This window comes from Opisthocomus hoazin, chromosome 5 (genome assembly GCF_030867145.1).
Source record: "Opisthocomus hoazin isolate bOpiHoa1 chromosome 5, bOpiHoa1.hap1, whole genome shotgun sequence".
Taxonomy (NCBI): domain Eukaryota; kingdom Metazoa; phylum Chordata; class Aves; order Opisthocomiformes; family Opisthocomidae; genus Opisthocomus; species Opisthocomus hoazin.
In genome coordinates this window covers 85,913,380-85,925,823 of record NC_134418.1, presented here as the reverse complement: position 1 = coordinate 85,925,823, position 12,444 = coordinate 85,913,380, and the positions used below count along the sequence as shown (strand labels likewise).

General features: G+C 40.1%; 1 protein-coding gene across 1 annotated transcript in view; it reads right to left on the bottom strand.

Moving 5' to 3' along the window:
- Window positions 1-12,444, bottom strand: part of CORIN (corin, serine peptidase) — a 129,316-nt gene that overhangs the window by 40,896 nt on the left and 75,976 nt on the right. Inside the window, exons 6-9 of the mRNA XM_075422040.1 lie at window positions 9,106-9,219; window positions 3,787-3,894; window positions 1,480-1,590; window positions 442-558 (exon numbers count right to left, since the gene is read on the bottom strand). Coding sequence (XP_075278155.1) covers window positions 442-558; window positions 1,480-1,590; window positions 3,787-3,894; window positions 9,106-9,219 — 450 coding nt within the window. The remainder of the gene's footprint in view (window positions 1-441; window positions 559-1,479; window positions 1,591-3,786; window positions 3,895-9,105; window positions 9,220-12,444) is intronic.

The following is a 12,444-nucleotide window of genomic DNA, read 5'->3' as shown; positions in this document are numbered from 1 at the left end:
TCATATATTTTCCCTTAGTCACACTAAATCATTAGTTTACGTATGAAAACATCCTTTCTCTGACTCCCAGGTTCTGATGAAATAAGGATATAAATCAGAAAATTCCTTCTCAAAATGACACCAATTCCTGTGAAAGTAGTTTCTAATTGCTGCAGGCAATGTGACTATGTATCAGTTTATTTCATGTAACAGCTGATCGTGTCAGATAACCAAATATTATACTAAATATCACCTCCATTTCTTTAACTTTTTATATTGTTAATGACTAATAAAACTCTGCTTACAACTTCCTGTGTGAAAGCAGACACCAACCAGCCTCAGCAAGTGTTCTTTGAAAGGCAAAGAAAGTGAATTTGTCAGACAGCTTTAGCTAAAGGCACTTCCGAACAAAGCAGTCAATGGTAGGTTAGTAAGAACAGTAAAATGAGGGATTATCCTTACTTTCACTGCAGTTTTCTTCATCACTTCCATCTTTACAGTCGTTATCTCCATCACACTGGAATGCACTAGGAATGCACTGCCCACTTCTGCACTCCACCAGACCCTGACTATGACAAGCTAGAGAGAAAAGAAAGATGATATTCTGATCAGCTTAGGTTAATGAAGGTCTTAAGGTCTTAATTATTTTTGAACATCATCTTGAAGTTATTTTAGGAGGAACTGACAACACTGCTTAGCACTGACAGTCACTATACATTCTTCATTATATGTAGGCTATGTTTTCAATAGCCTACAGCTGTGCTGAACTTTAACTACAGGGACTGAGACTATATATGTCAGGTATTAGCAACAAGCTGAGGTGAAGGTTCACCTTTTCCAAGGGAAAAAACCCCATCATTTTAACTCTCATAAATATTGTCACCTTTTCCTCGCCCACTTACTTACATTCCTTTTTTCAGATTAAGTTCTTAGATTCCAGGAAAAATTGTAGAATAGTGGTAGCAATGGCAGCAAGAATCAAAGCAGCATAAGCGTATGTCTTATTAGAACCTTAATCACATTAAACCATGCGCTAGTTCCCCCAGATTTGAGTATGCAACCTCAGCAATATTCCAGTGCAGTTGTCCTGCAGACATACAGCATCACCATTGGAGCAGACAGAAGCCCCGACGGTGACAAGGTGTGATAGGTCACATACAGACACGTCAGAAAGCTGTCACGAGCTCAGAATGCCTACAGCTTAAGAGGTTATGTACATTCTTTCATTACTCTTTAATGGGAACATTACAATTAACAAAAAGCTAATTGTGTAATTAACAAGAAGCTGAAACACAAGGCAATGCTGGCACTTCTCAGCAATGGTAAAAAATACTTATTTGCTGCAGATGTTTACCAGAAGGGACATTTGTCAAGTGCAAACTTCCAAAACAAATAAGCTCATAATTTTTTCTTACAAGTAATAAGTATAGTACTTAGTTTGCACTCTTTTTTATTTTTTTAAAGAAAGAAAAAACTAATGTAGAGATTAAGGGAACTTACAGCAATTGATTTCATCTGATTTGTCTATACAGTCATGGTCACCATCACATACCCAATCAGCTATTATACATCTCCCATCTCCACACTGATGATGTGTCACTGGGTTACAATCTAAATAAAATGCAAATTTGAGGACATAAAAGGATGACAAATTAATAATATGTATTATTGATCAATTGCTCTAAGCTAATCATTCTTACCAGTAAGCCATTTTGCATTAGTAAATTACGATAAGAGACTTTCTGACTGCAGATTTCTGTGCAGATGGTGGTTACATATGCTCTGAATTTTATTGCCTGTATAGATAGCGATGCACTCATTCCTTCTCTCAGGTGCACAGTTGTTTCCATTTGCAAATTAACAATTTTCTAAGATTTTTTAAGTAGATTAAAAGATCTTCTGGCTGCCCATCTCATGGAATGACTTTCAGTTGCAATCAGAGAAAATAGTTCCCTACATTTATCTCTTTACTAAGAAGTAAAAAGAAAAAAAAAAAGTTTCTCAACTGCTGTATTTGGTGCCTAATTAGAAACTATGTTTTTCGCTGTTGTGTTTAACCAGGCAGCCGTCAACTAAGCACTAGGCAGCCGCTCGCTCACCCCTCCACTTCTGCTGTGGATGGGAAGAAATGGACAAAAGGCAAAACTCATGGGCTGAGGATAAAGATGGTTTAAAAAGACAATGAAGGAAATACCACTACTGCTAATAATAATCACAATAATAATAATGGATATGTGAAACAAACTATATGCAATACAATTTTCTCACTGCCCAATGACCGGGTCACAGCCAGTCCCTGAGCAGCGAGCGTGGAACCCAGAAAACTCGCAGATTTTGTGAATTTCATGAAATTCCCAAAAAGGACCAAACTCCCAGACAAGAGAAGAATTGAACTTACAGGAAACAGCAGATAAAAAAAGGATTCCTGCCCCCTGGCCAACCCCCATTTATAAAGTCAGCAGGCTGTCTATGGTACGGAATATTTCCATTGGCCCGCTTGGGCTAGCTGTCTGGCTGTGCTCCCTCCCAGCTCCTTCACGCCTCCTCATCAGCCAAACATGGGAAACTGAAGACATGTCCCTGATTTCCTAGCAATAACTAAAAACATCAGTGTTATCAACATTCTTCTCGTACTAAATTCAAAACACAGCAGCTACTGGGAGGAAAATTAACTCTATCCCAGCCGAAACCAGGACATTTGCATACACTCAGAATTATCCATAAGAATGATCTACAAAGAAACTATTCCGGTCTTCATCTTACTCTTTCTACCTGAATGCCTCCACAAAAAAAGAAAAGCATTCTGTTGGGCAGGCTGACTTTACACAAAAATAAATAGAGAGCATAGACACAGTCCAGTCTGCCAAATCTGCTATGAAGCCCATTTATAGCCTGCACAAAAAGTTAGATTTTAAAATTTTATATAGAAAAAAAAAAAACTATCTCAAGAGAGGAGTGGTAGGAATCAGATTAACGTTTAGAGAAGTCGTTAATCAAAGATGGTTTATTAAAAAAAACACACAAAAACCCCTAACACTGACAAAAAGTAGTGAAAGATCTTAGAGTATGATGAATTTGGAGCAGAAATATAAAACAAATCTCAGAAAAAATTGTGCCTTGATTTTTAGTTTTGAAATTCTCTGTGCTTTTTCCTTAGAAAAGCAAAAGAAAAGAGTAAGAAATAATATTTTAACTTTTAAAGAGTTTGTTTAGAGCACTTAGTTTTTCTCAGGTTTAATACCAGGAGCAAAAGTTAGAACAAATACGGCTTTCAAAGTTTTCCAATATTTACATGTGAAGACTATTCTTTTCTATGGCAAAACTTCATTTTCCCTATGAAAGTTAAGTGTAGGCAGAAAGACAAATATAAGGAGGCAGAACATACAACGCTGATTGAAAATAGAATTTTAAAGAAAGAATTTGACCATCAAAACGTACAAGTTCACTATGAATCATACGTTAAAACAGTTGGCAACACCAGTGTGTAGCCTCTTATGGTTTGCTTTAATCTCTGTTAAATTCAGCAAAGCTAGGAAGAAAGCAACCATAACATCTTAAATTAGTTTAAAACAAATTGCAAATCAGAATATTTATTCAAAATACCACTAACATCAAAATTTGGATTAACCCAGAACTCTCCTTTAAACCTTCTCAAATTGAACAAAGAATTTGTGATCTGTTTTTACTTTGTCTGAAAAGAAGAACAGCAGGATACATTACTCTTTTAGTAGTTAAAGGGAAAAGATTGCTGGCTTAGGCAACACTGCTATCTTAAAGACTTTAGAAAAGCACAAAACTTTCATTTACCACAGTTTTGTTCATCACTGAGGTCTCCACAGTCATCATATCCATCACAAACAAAGGTATAATTCAGGCATTTTCCTGTGTTGCAACGAAATACATCATCACTGCAGTCTACAAAACAAAGGTTCATAAATTGTTAACATGACATTGGAACATTCATATAAACTATGAACACTGGAACGTGTGGACTAAAACAAGATTAGCTAAAGATACTCCACAATTTACAGGTCTGCATTACTACACTCAGTGTGTACCGGTTAATTAGAATCCAACATGGAAGAATAAGAAAAATCAAAAGCAATTTTCAGACATGTTTATTCAGTTCCTACCAATTGCTTTTTTGATCAATACCATGAGGAGAAAGTGCTCTGGTTACACTTATGGAGCAAAATCCTTAATTAATTTGCACACAGAAAGTTCTCGAGAAAGGCTGTGGGTTTCATCAGCTAGATGACTAGGACAGTCCTGAGCACCTGATGTGGCTATTAGGTGGAGCTGAGGTGTCTGATAGCAAAATCAAGATCCCCAGAGCCTGCTCTTGCGCCCACCTTTGATCTTACAATGCTTTCAAACGAGCGTTATGCCTTACGCAGTTTTGAGCTCTGAATTTGGCCTGATGCTGTCTCATCAAGGAGTTCTTAGCACTGTCAGTCCAAAGTGGGTTTAGGAAGGATTCTTAAGGAATAATCACTTCTTCCCCTTCCCCCACAGAAGTATTCATGCTTTCTACTAGTTTAACAACATCTTAGTAAGTCTAAACAGAAGTCACAGGAAAATGCAAAGGACAATGCTTCAGGACATAAAGTAAAATAATATGGCTGAGCCATGTACTTCGTAGACAATAGTTAATTTGCCTTTAAAAAATCAAGAGGCATGAAACAGTGAATACCAATCCCCCCAAACTAAATGAAAATATTTAAGTTCTAGTCGTGTGTAAGCAGAGCAATAGCCAGCTAAGGGTAAAATTCTAAACATTATTTGTTTTGAACATGCAACAGCATGAAGTGCTCTTGCAATCTTTATCCTTATTGTTCGGTTTGTAACGCTGACAGTTTCTGTGCTTCCATTGCTCCCCAAGCAAATGAAACCAAGCTGGTGTCTTCTATGTTGTTTCCTCTGGATGAGTTTACTGGTTCGTTTCCATCCATACCCCCATTCCTCTTTACATTCACACCTCTGTAGCTGCAGCAGCGTCCTTTAGGGCATGGCAGCTCTCAGGCCCACACAGACAGGGGGAACAAAAAGAATACAAACCTCCTTGCAAGGAAATAAGATTCACTTGTGAAAATCTAAGTCTTAATATACATTTTCTGCAAGATATTGGCAATAATATATAGTACAGGGTAGCTAGTGACTTCCATCAGAAGAAGATGGGCACTTTATAGCTGCCATGTATAAAAGGCTCTGCTTAAATCCTGTTAATGACGGGACAAGCCCGGTTTTCATAAAATTAAATATACATTCCTATTCTATATGCCACTAAACACAAATAAAGCCTGGTCAACCTTTTGCATCCAGCAACCCTTTGATCTCTGTTCACGCATACCCTGTTTTCGCCCCTTCACTATTGCATCTCGTGTCCTTTTGAGACCACAACTCACCTCAGCCCAACACTCCGAGGTGATTTTAGGAGTCCCACATTTTAAAGATGTTTAAGGGTATATGTGCAGACTCCATGTACAAATTGTTCCAGTTCTATAAGCAAATAAGACCCTGATTCAACAAGACACTCTATTCTGGAGCGTGGTACACAGTGGCACATGTGCGTAAATATTTTCTCTTGTATTTTATGATTAAAATGGTCTTCGTCTTGTTCACCCTTAGTGAAAGAGAAGCACGACTGAGAAAGTCACACAAGGAGGAACAGGAAGCGAGCATACGCATTAGGGAAGTGTATGTGTAAGTGCAGCCAGAGGGATGAAAGAGAGAGCCTGTTGTATTCAGTACACTACATGTAAGACTTGCTCATCAGGATCCTTCTGACAGTTCCAAGTTTTGGTACTGATAATTTATGCATTTGTAGATCAGCGTTACAGCTTCTTTCCTGTTCATATCCCTATGTGATAGCTGGCTAAGCTGAATTCTGACTCCTCGCTTCGTACCTTGCAGTGCACAAAGTCACAGAGCAAAAGGTATAAACGAGACGAAATCCTAAAGATCAGTTTTCAGCTGCAGCTGGGTAAAACAGTGACGCTGCGAAGTAAATTAAACTATACTTTCAAAAAGAGTGATGGATTCTGCTAAAGCCTAAATGTTTCCTGCATACTTATTATGACACGTCAAAGGGAAGAAGGGAATAATGCATGTCAAGAGCCAGGAACAAAAAAGTGATTGCATTATGTGATTAATTTCTTGATGCAGAATCCTGAAAGGAGATTCTGGGAAGAACTATTAATACGAGAAAGATTAAAACCAGAGAATTCTCCATTTCATAATGTATATAATTTTCAACATTAAAACTAAGGAGGCACAGCTGTAAGATTCGCTCACATAACTTTAGACATGTACATGATTTAGTTTCCAAAGCACACAGCCCATTTAAAAAATGTGCTTAAAGCCAAACACATCATGCATCAGAAGCGCCTGTTTCTCTCAGCTGATTCTCCGTACATTTAGACGTTTAGCTCAGATAGTCACCTGCACAGGGACAGGTGACTCCCTCCCTAATGCATGTAAAGTCATAACTGAAAACCAGAGACATCTTTCCAAGCTGGTAGCATCTAAAACAAATATAAGAAGTCCTGTATTTTGGGACTGCAGATGGGGGAAGCTTCGACAGGAACCTGGACATCCCAGGAGAATGCCTCTGGATGGATTCACATTTTTTTTGTCCGGAATTATGAACCAAACCTGATTGAACAGTACCCTTAAGACCAAAGGTATTGAGGAGAATGGGCTTCACCTCTTGTCACCTCATCCTGCCATCGCAGGAGCTGATCACAGCATTACAAGCACAAAGCAATGCACCCACCAGGTTACTGGAACTGGCACTGAAGCAGCAAAGTAAGCTGCTCTGCTATTGCTGCAGCTGTATTTTCCTTAGTAAAAATGTGGGAGAAAATGTACAGATAGACAAAAGAAATATTAAGATTAGTATGAACTAAATATGGAAGGGAGTACGTATGTGCATCAGAAGCAAGAGGAGGTGGAGATGCACGCACACCTGCAGAGCTATAATCTTACTGGCATCCTGGAGATGTGGTGGGATGGCTCCTACGACTGGAGTATTGGGATGGGAGGATACAGGCTCTTCAGGAAGCACAGGCAGGGGAGATGAGGAGGGGGTGTTGCCTCCCATGTCAATGACCAGCTGCAGTGCATGGAGCTCTGACTGGGATGGATGAGGATCCAACCAAGAGCTCATGAGTCAGCATTTAAGGCAGGGCAGGGACTGGTAACATTACAGTGAGGGTCTGCTACAGGCCACCTGACCAGGAACACCGAGCGCATGAGGCCCTTTATGGGCAGGTAGGAGCAGTCTCACTTTCACAAGCCCTGGTCCTCATGGGGGACTTCAACCACCCCATATCTGTTAGAGGGACAACACAGCAGGGCATAAGTGATCCAGGATGTTCCTGGAGTGTGTTGATAACTTCCTTCTCCAAGCAATAGAGGAGCCAATGAGGAGAGGTGCAATGCTGGACCTTGTTCTCACCAACAAGGAGGGGCTGATGGGGAATGTGAAGCTCAAGGGCAGCCTTGGCTGCAGTGACCACGAAATGGTGGCATTTAAGATCCTTAGGGCAGCAAGGAGGGTGCACAGCAAGCTCATTACCCTGGACCTGAGGAAAGAGACTTTGGCCTCTTCAGGGATCTGCTGGGTAGAGTACCACAGGATAAAGCCCTGGAGGGAAGAGGGGCCCAAGAAAGCTGCTTGATATTGAAGGATCACCTCCTCCAGGCTCAGCAGCGATGCAGCCCAAGAAAGAGGGAGTCAGTCAAAAATGCCAGGAGGCCTGCATGGATGAACAAGGAGCTCCTGGACAAACTCAAGCACAAAAACGAAGCCTATGGAGGGTGGAAGCAAGGCAACTCTTATCAAATATCCTAATAAAAGACATCCTTTGCCTATAAACCCTGTATCATTTAACAGACAGGCTTTTTTTAAAAGTAATCTTAACTTATGAAATTTATAATGCTTATTTTTTCAGGACATGTAATATTTTTATTCTTCTATTACTAATTTCTTCTTTTCCCATTTCTGCTGGCACTTGAGAGCCATAGTCTCACAGGCATTTTTTCAAATTTTTAGCTTACATTAAAAACTGAAATTAACAGTGACAGGAAAACTTCAAATACAGAAACATACAATACTTTTTCTTGTAACAGAAATTACATCAACCTCCACTAAATAAATTGTAGGCTATTAAAGGAAAAGCAAGCTCTAGCCTCATTCATGTTGAGACCAGGAGGAAATTGCAGCCATCATCTATTCCTTGGAGTATCCCAGATAAAATCTATCAGCAACTTCCTTCACAGCAGCTTTGTGAGTCTTGGGGTGCCCAGGCTCTTAAATCACTAATAAGAACAAATCTTTTGAGGTGAGTCTGAACTGCACAGCCTGTAACTCAACCCTAGGTCTGACATTCTCCAAAGTCTGAGTGCTCAGCGCTATTTTGTGGCATCATGTCCTACTACAGCCCCTATTTAGTCATTGTTCCACATTTTTCTTTTTTCTTTCTTTTTTTTGTTTTTTCCTTTTCATTGTTTTCCTACTGTATATTTACTTAGCTTTTCTAAAAGGATTAGTAGTCCACGGATGTTTTTGTCAACACAGGAAAACACATAGGAGCTCTACAGATACACACTACCACAGAGAAATAAATAAGAAATTAAGATATTAAGCATGTATATTCCTTTTTCTTTTCTACTGCACCATATACTGGGATTTATTTAAATAAACCATAGCCAGGGTTGAGGCCAACAGAACTTTCTAAACAGATGGGCTTGCATCTGTTGTAAAATCAATGCCAAGGATTAGGAAAAAGATACAGGTACCAGTCTTCATTTTATTATCAGAATTGTGCTTCTCATGCATATTATTGATCCATTTAAAAAAAAATAGTTCTAACTTCCACATGGCTCCTTGCAGAAATCTTAGAATCTGCTTCCAGGCATAAAATTTGATAGATCAAAAACACGTGCTGTGGCCAGAGTGAGCAAAGGTAAACACATTCCATGGCAACTGAGAGAGTCCCAATATCAATACACACAAAAACTCCGCAAAGTTCCTATCCCGTACCAACAGCCTTCTTCAGTTTTTAGGTTTCACTGAATGGATTCAGTGCTTCAGCAGAACACTGCAAGGTTTAAGAAACTTACTACAATGGACCTCATCACTCCAATCATCACAGTCGTTGTAGCCATTACACTGCAGCTTCCCTGGGATGCAGATCCCGCTGGCACACAGGAAACTCTCCTCTCCTCCGCACAGCGCTGGAAAAGAGAAGAGAAGAAAGAAAGCATGTTAAACTTTTCAGGGTAAGAAGAAATAAGCAGAAATGAAAGATAGTGAGAACAACAAGTCTTAATTGATGGACTTAAGCAACAAATCCCTAATGAATCAAATTCAAGCAAGTGCAAACTGGCATTTTCATCTAACTTTTGTTATTTCAAAAACGGGTATCTAGGCTGAGTTAATCAGCGAGGTTCCATCTACCTTCACCTCTAAAGAGCAGCAGTACAGAGTAACTGTTAAAAACTGACCTTAGGAAGGGATTAAGCAAGCTCTTATTTTTTTTTTTTCCATTAAACACATGCATCAGACTAAATATCTAACTAAATTTACAGTAGATGGATCTACCCAGCCTAGGTGTTGAGGTGAAAGATTACCAGGTTGCAACTTCACAGTGTCATAGCACAGACACCCTTCTAGAGGGGAAGGATTCCTCAAGCATTCTTGTAACTCACTGAACACTAGAAGACAGTCATCATTGCTATTCGATATGTGGGGAACTGAGATACCTGAAGAGACACAAAGAAACCCGAGAGCTTTAGGTATCCCACTGGAGATACCTTGCAGGGCCAGTATGTTCAGAGGGAGGGAATGCATAAGACCTTCCCATTCAAGTCCTTCAAGAAAATACAGAGATTCAGATCACCATTAATTTATTTATGCCTTAGTCCACACAACAGAGACCAAACTTCCAAGCCCCTGCTTTCAAAAACATTGGCTGAGAAAAATCCCTGTAAAGCATAAAGATGGGGAAAGACATCAAGTGAAAATCACGTGGGGATGCAAAGTTAAGAAGTCAAGGAGAAAAGCAAATATTCAGTACAGACCCTGGTGGTTGGTTTTTGCCTTTTTTTTTTTTTCTTCCAAAAGCCACAGTTAACAGTCAGGCTACTCAACAAAGCTAAACAAAACAGAAAGTTTCACCTCCAGCAAAAGATCAGTGAAGAACCCCTTTAACGTTACTTTAAGCATGCATTTCTGAAATGAGAAATAGCTTTCAGAGACGGAGGAAAAAAATCCTGTCACTTTGCCAGCATAAAGTTGTTAAATGTATCCATGAACGGCAAGCTCAAACAATAAAATCTCATGAAAGTTCAAAATTCTACTCAAAGAAATTCCATTGTAATTCAAACTTGTATCCAAGTTTGCTAAGAATGATAAAGATCTCTAATTGCAGCTTTCAAGCTTTACCAGAATGCAAATCACAGGTCTGAAAAAACATCAGTTTCAGCAGCAGCAGCTACAGAATCTCTTCCCTCATTAAAGTCGTTTTGCACCTGATCACAACAGAGCTCCATATATCTTTTTAAAATGCCCAAATTTGCATTTTTCCTATTCTTATAGGAGAATTCAGTTCCTATTTCTTCTGCCTTTATTCTCTGAGCCTGATGCTTAACAAAGTCTGGAAAGTATATTTGTAATCTACAGCTCAAAAGCAAAAAAAATGCATATTGAGTATTCTCATCATAATTTTGTGTTCCTCAGAACATATCTACCAACAAGTATACTCATGCAGAATACAGTTCAAAATTAAAATGAGGAAAAATAACCAACTATCTAATACCCTAATTTTTAGCAGCATGAGCTTTTATTGCCTCAGTTTGGCACTGCAGTAAATCATAGCACAAAAATTTCAGATGAAGCCATTAGTAAATCAATGACTGTGATGATGTTTGTGTCAACATTTTACTTGGTGCTGCACTCAGTAGAATTCCTGGTATAAGGAACCCTTAACAGTGAAGTATTAACCACAATAATGTGTCGATTAAGCACAGTCTTGGGCAAACAAACAGTGAGTTTAAGTGAAAGACCAGTCCTAAACCCACACACTGTTAAAGTCCCATTTAAACTCCTCTTTCTGGAGCCAACATTTCACTTACAAAAGGAGGGAAAGTTCTTTTTAATCTCTTCCAACAAAACAGTCTGTCATGAAGTAACTCAGAGAATACCAGTAATCTAATTCTACATGTCTCCAGAAGAACAGAAACATAAAAATGAAACAAAATGGAAAGCAAAGTGGTGCTGATGAAATCTGGCAGTGTTTCACAAAGCACGCAGACACATTTAAGGGTATAAAAGATGAAAGGTAGAAAGAGATGAGAAACATGAACTAATAAATATTGACTCTCCATGCTGCTACCTCAATTTTTACCTGCTTTATTTGGCTGTTCAGCCATACTGTTTCACAGAATTTCAGGAATTCATTATTTAATGACATATCATTTGATTTTAAAAAGTGTATCATAAAAGAAAATTCGATGGGAACTTTTTTCTTAAAATCTCAAACACACAGCTTTTATCTTAAAGTGCATTAGACCGCAGGGTACCAAGTGTTATCCCTCTTTTTTCCCCACATGTGGCAAGCTGAAGGGTAGGAGGCCCAGGTGATCTGTCCAAAGACAAAGATGGAACCCAGTGACCAGCCTCACCTGGGCCTCCACCCACACCCCGCCTGAGCACTGCTGCAGGCACAGCCTTAGATCCAGCTCCTGGACGGATCCCTCATACCCACACTGTAGCTGGGCTGCAGCCCTCACTGTGGCCCTGGTTCCTAGGTGGGCTGGGAGCCACGCTGGAGCCCTGTCACCAGCCCTGTCCCTGGTGGTCCCACCTTTGGGCCTCTCTGAACCCTGGACCCAACTCATCGCTTCACCGTGTCCGGGGCCAGCTCTGCCTGCTGCATCCAGGCTCTGCGTCCCAGCACAGCCTGACCTCAGCTCCCAGCTCGCCCTCCTGCAGGGAGCAGCCCCGCTTCTGCTGGCGACCTCAGGTCCTCGGCTGTTGGGTTACAGCGGGCTGGTCGCTCCGCCTGGCTCCTCGTGCTGCCTGCTTTCTGTCACTCTGACGCTACCTGGCAGGCAAAGAGATCTCTCCAGTCCAAACAGCCGTTTGATGCCCACATTAGAAAAATCATGGGATATTGGCAGGCAGGCACGCCTTGTCCTCAGCTCTCCATTATTCTTGCAGTTATCCCGGATGCCACCTCTGCACTTCCATGACTTCACAGTACGCATGGAAGACATCTTTCACCGCCAAAGTATGGTGCCCATTATCCCTCTGCAGTGTGCTAGGTATGCCATCATTTATAAAGTGAGCATTCACTTTCTTTAAAACCACATTTCCTTGTGCACCCTCCAAATAACCCGACTCCTAGACGTTAGAATATTAATAACTGACTTGTTCCCTTCATTAGAAGTGAACAGTCA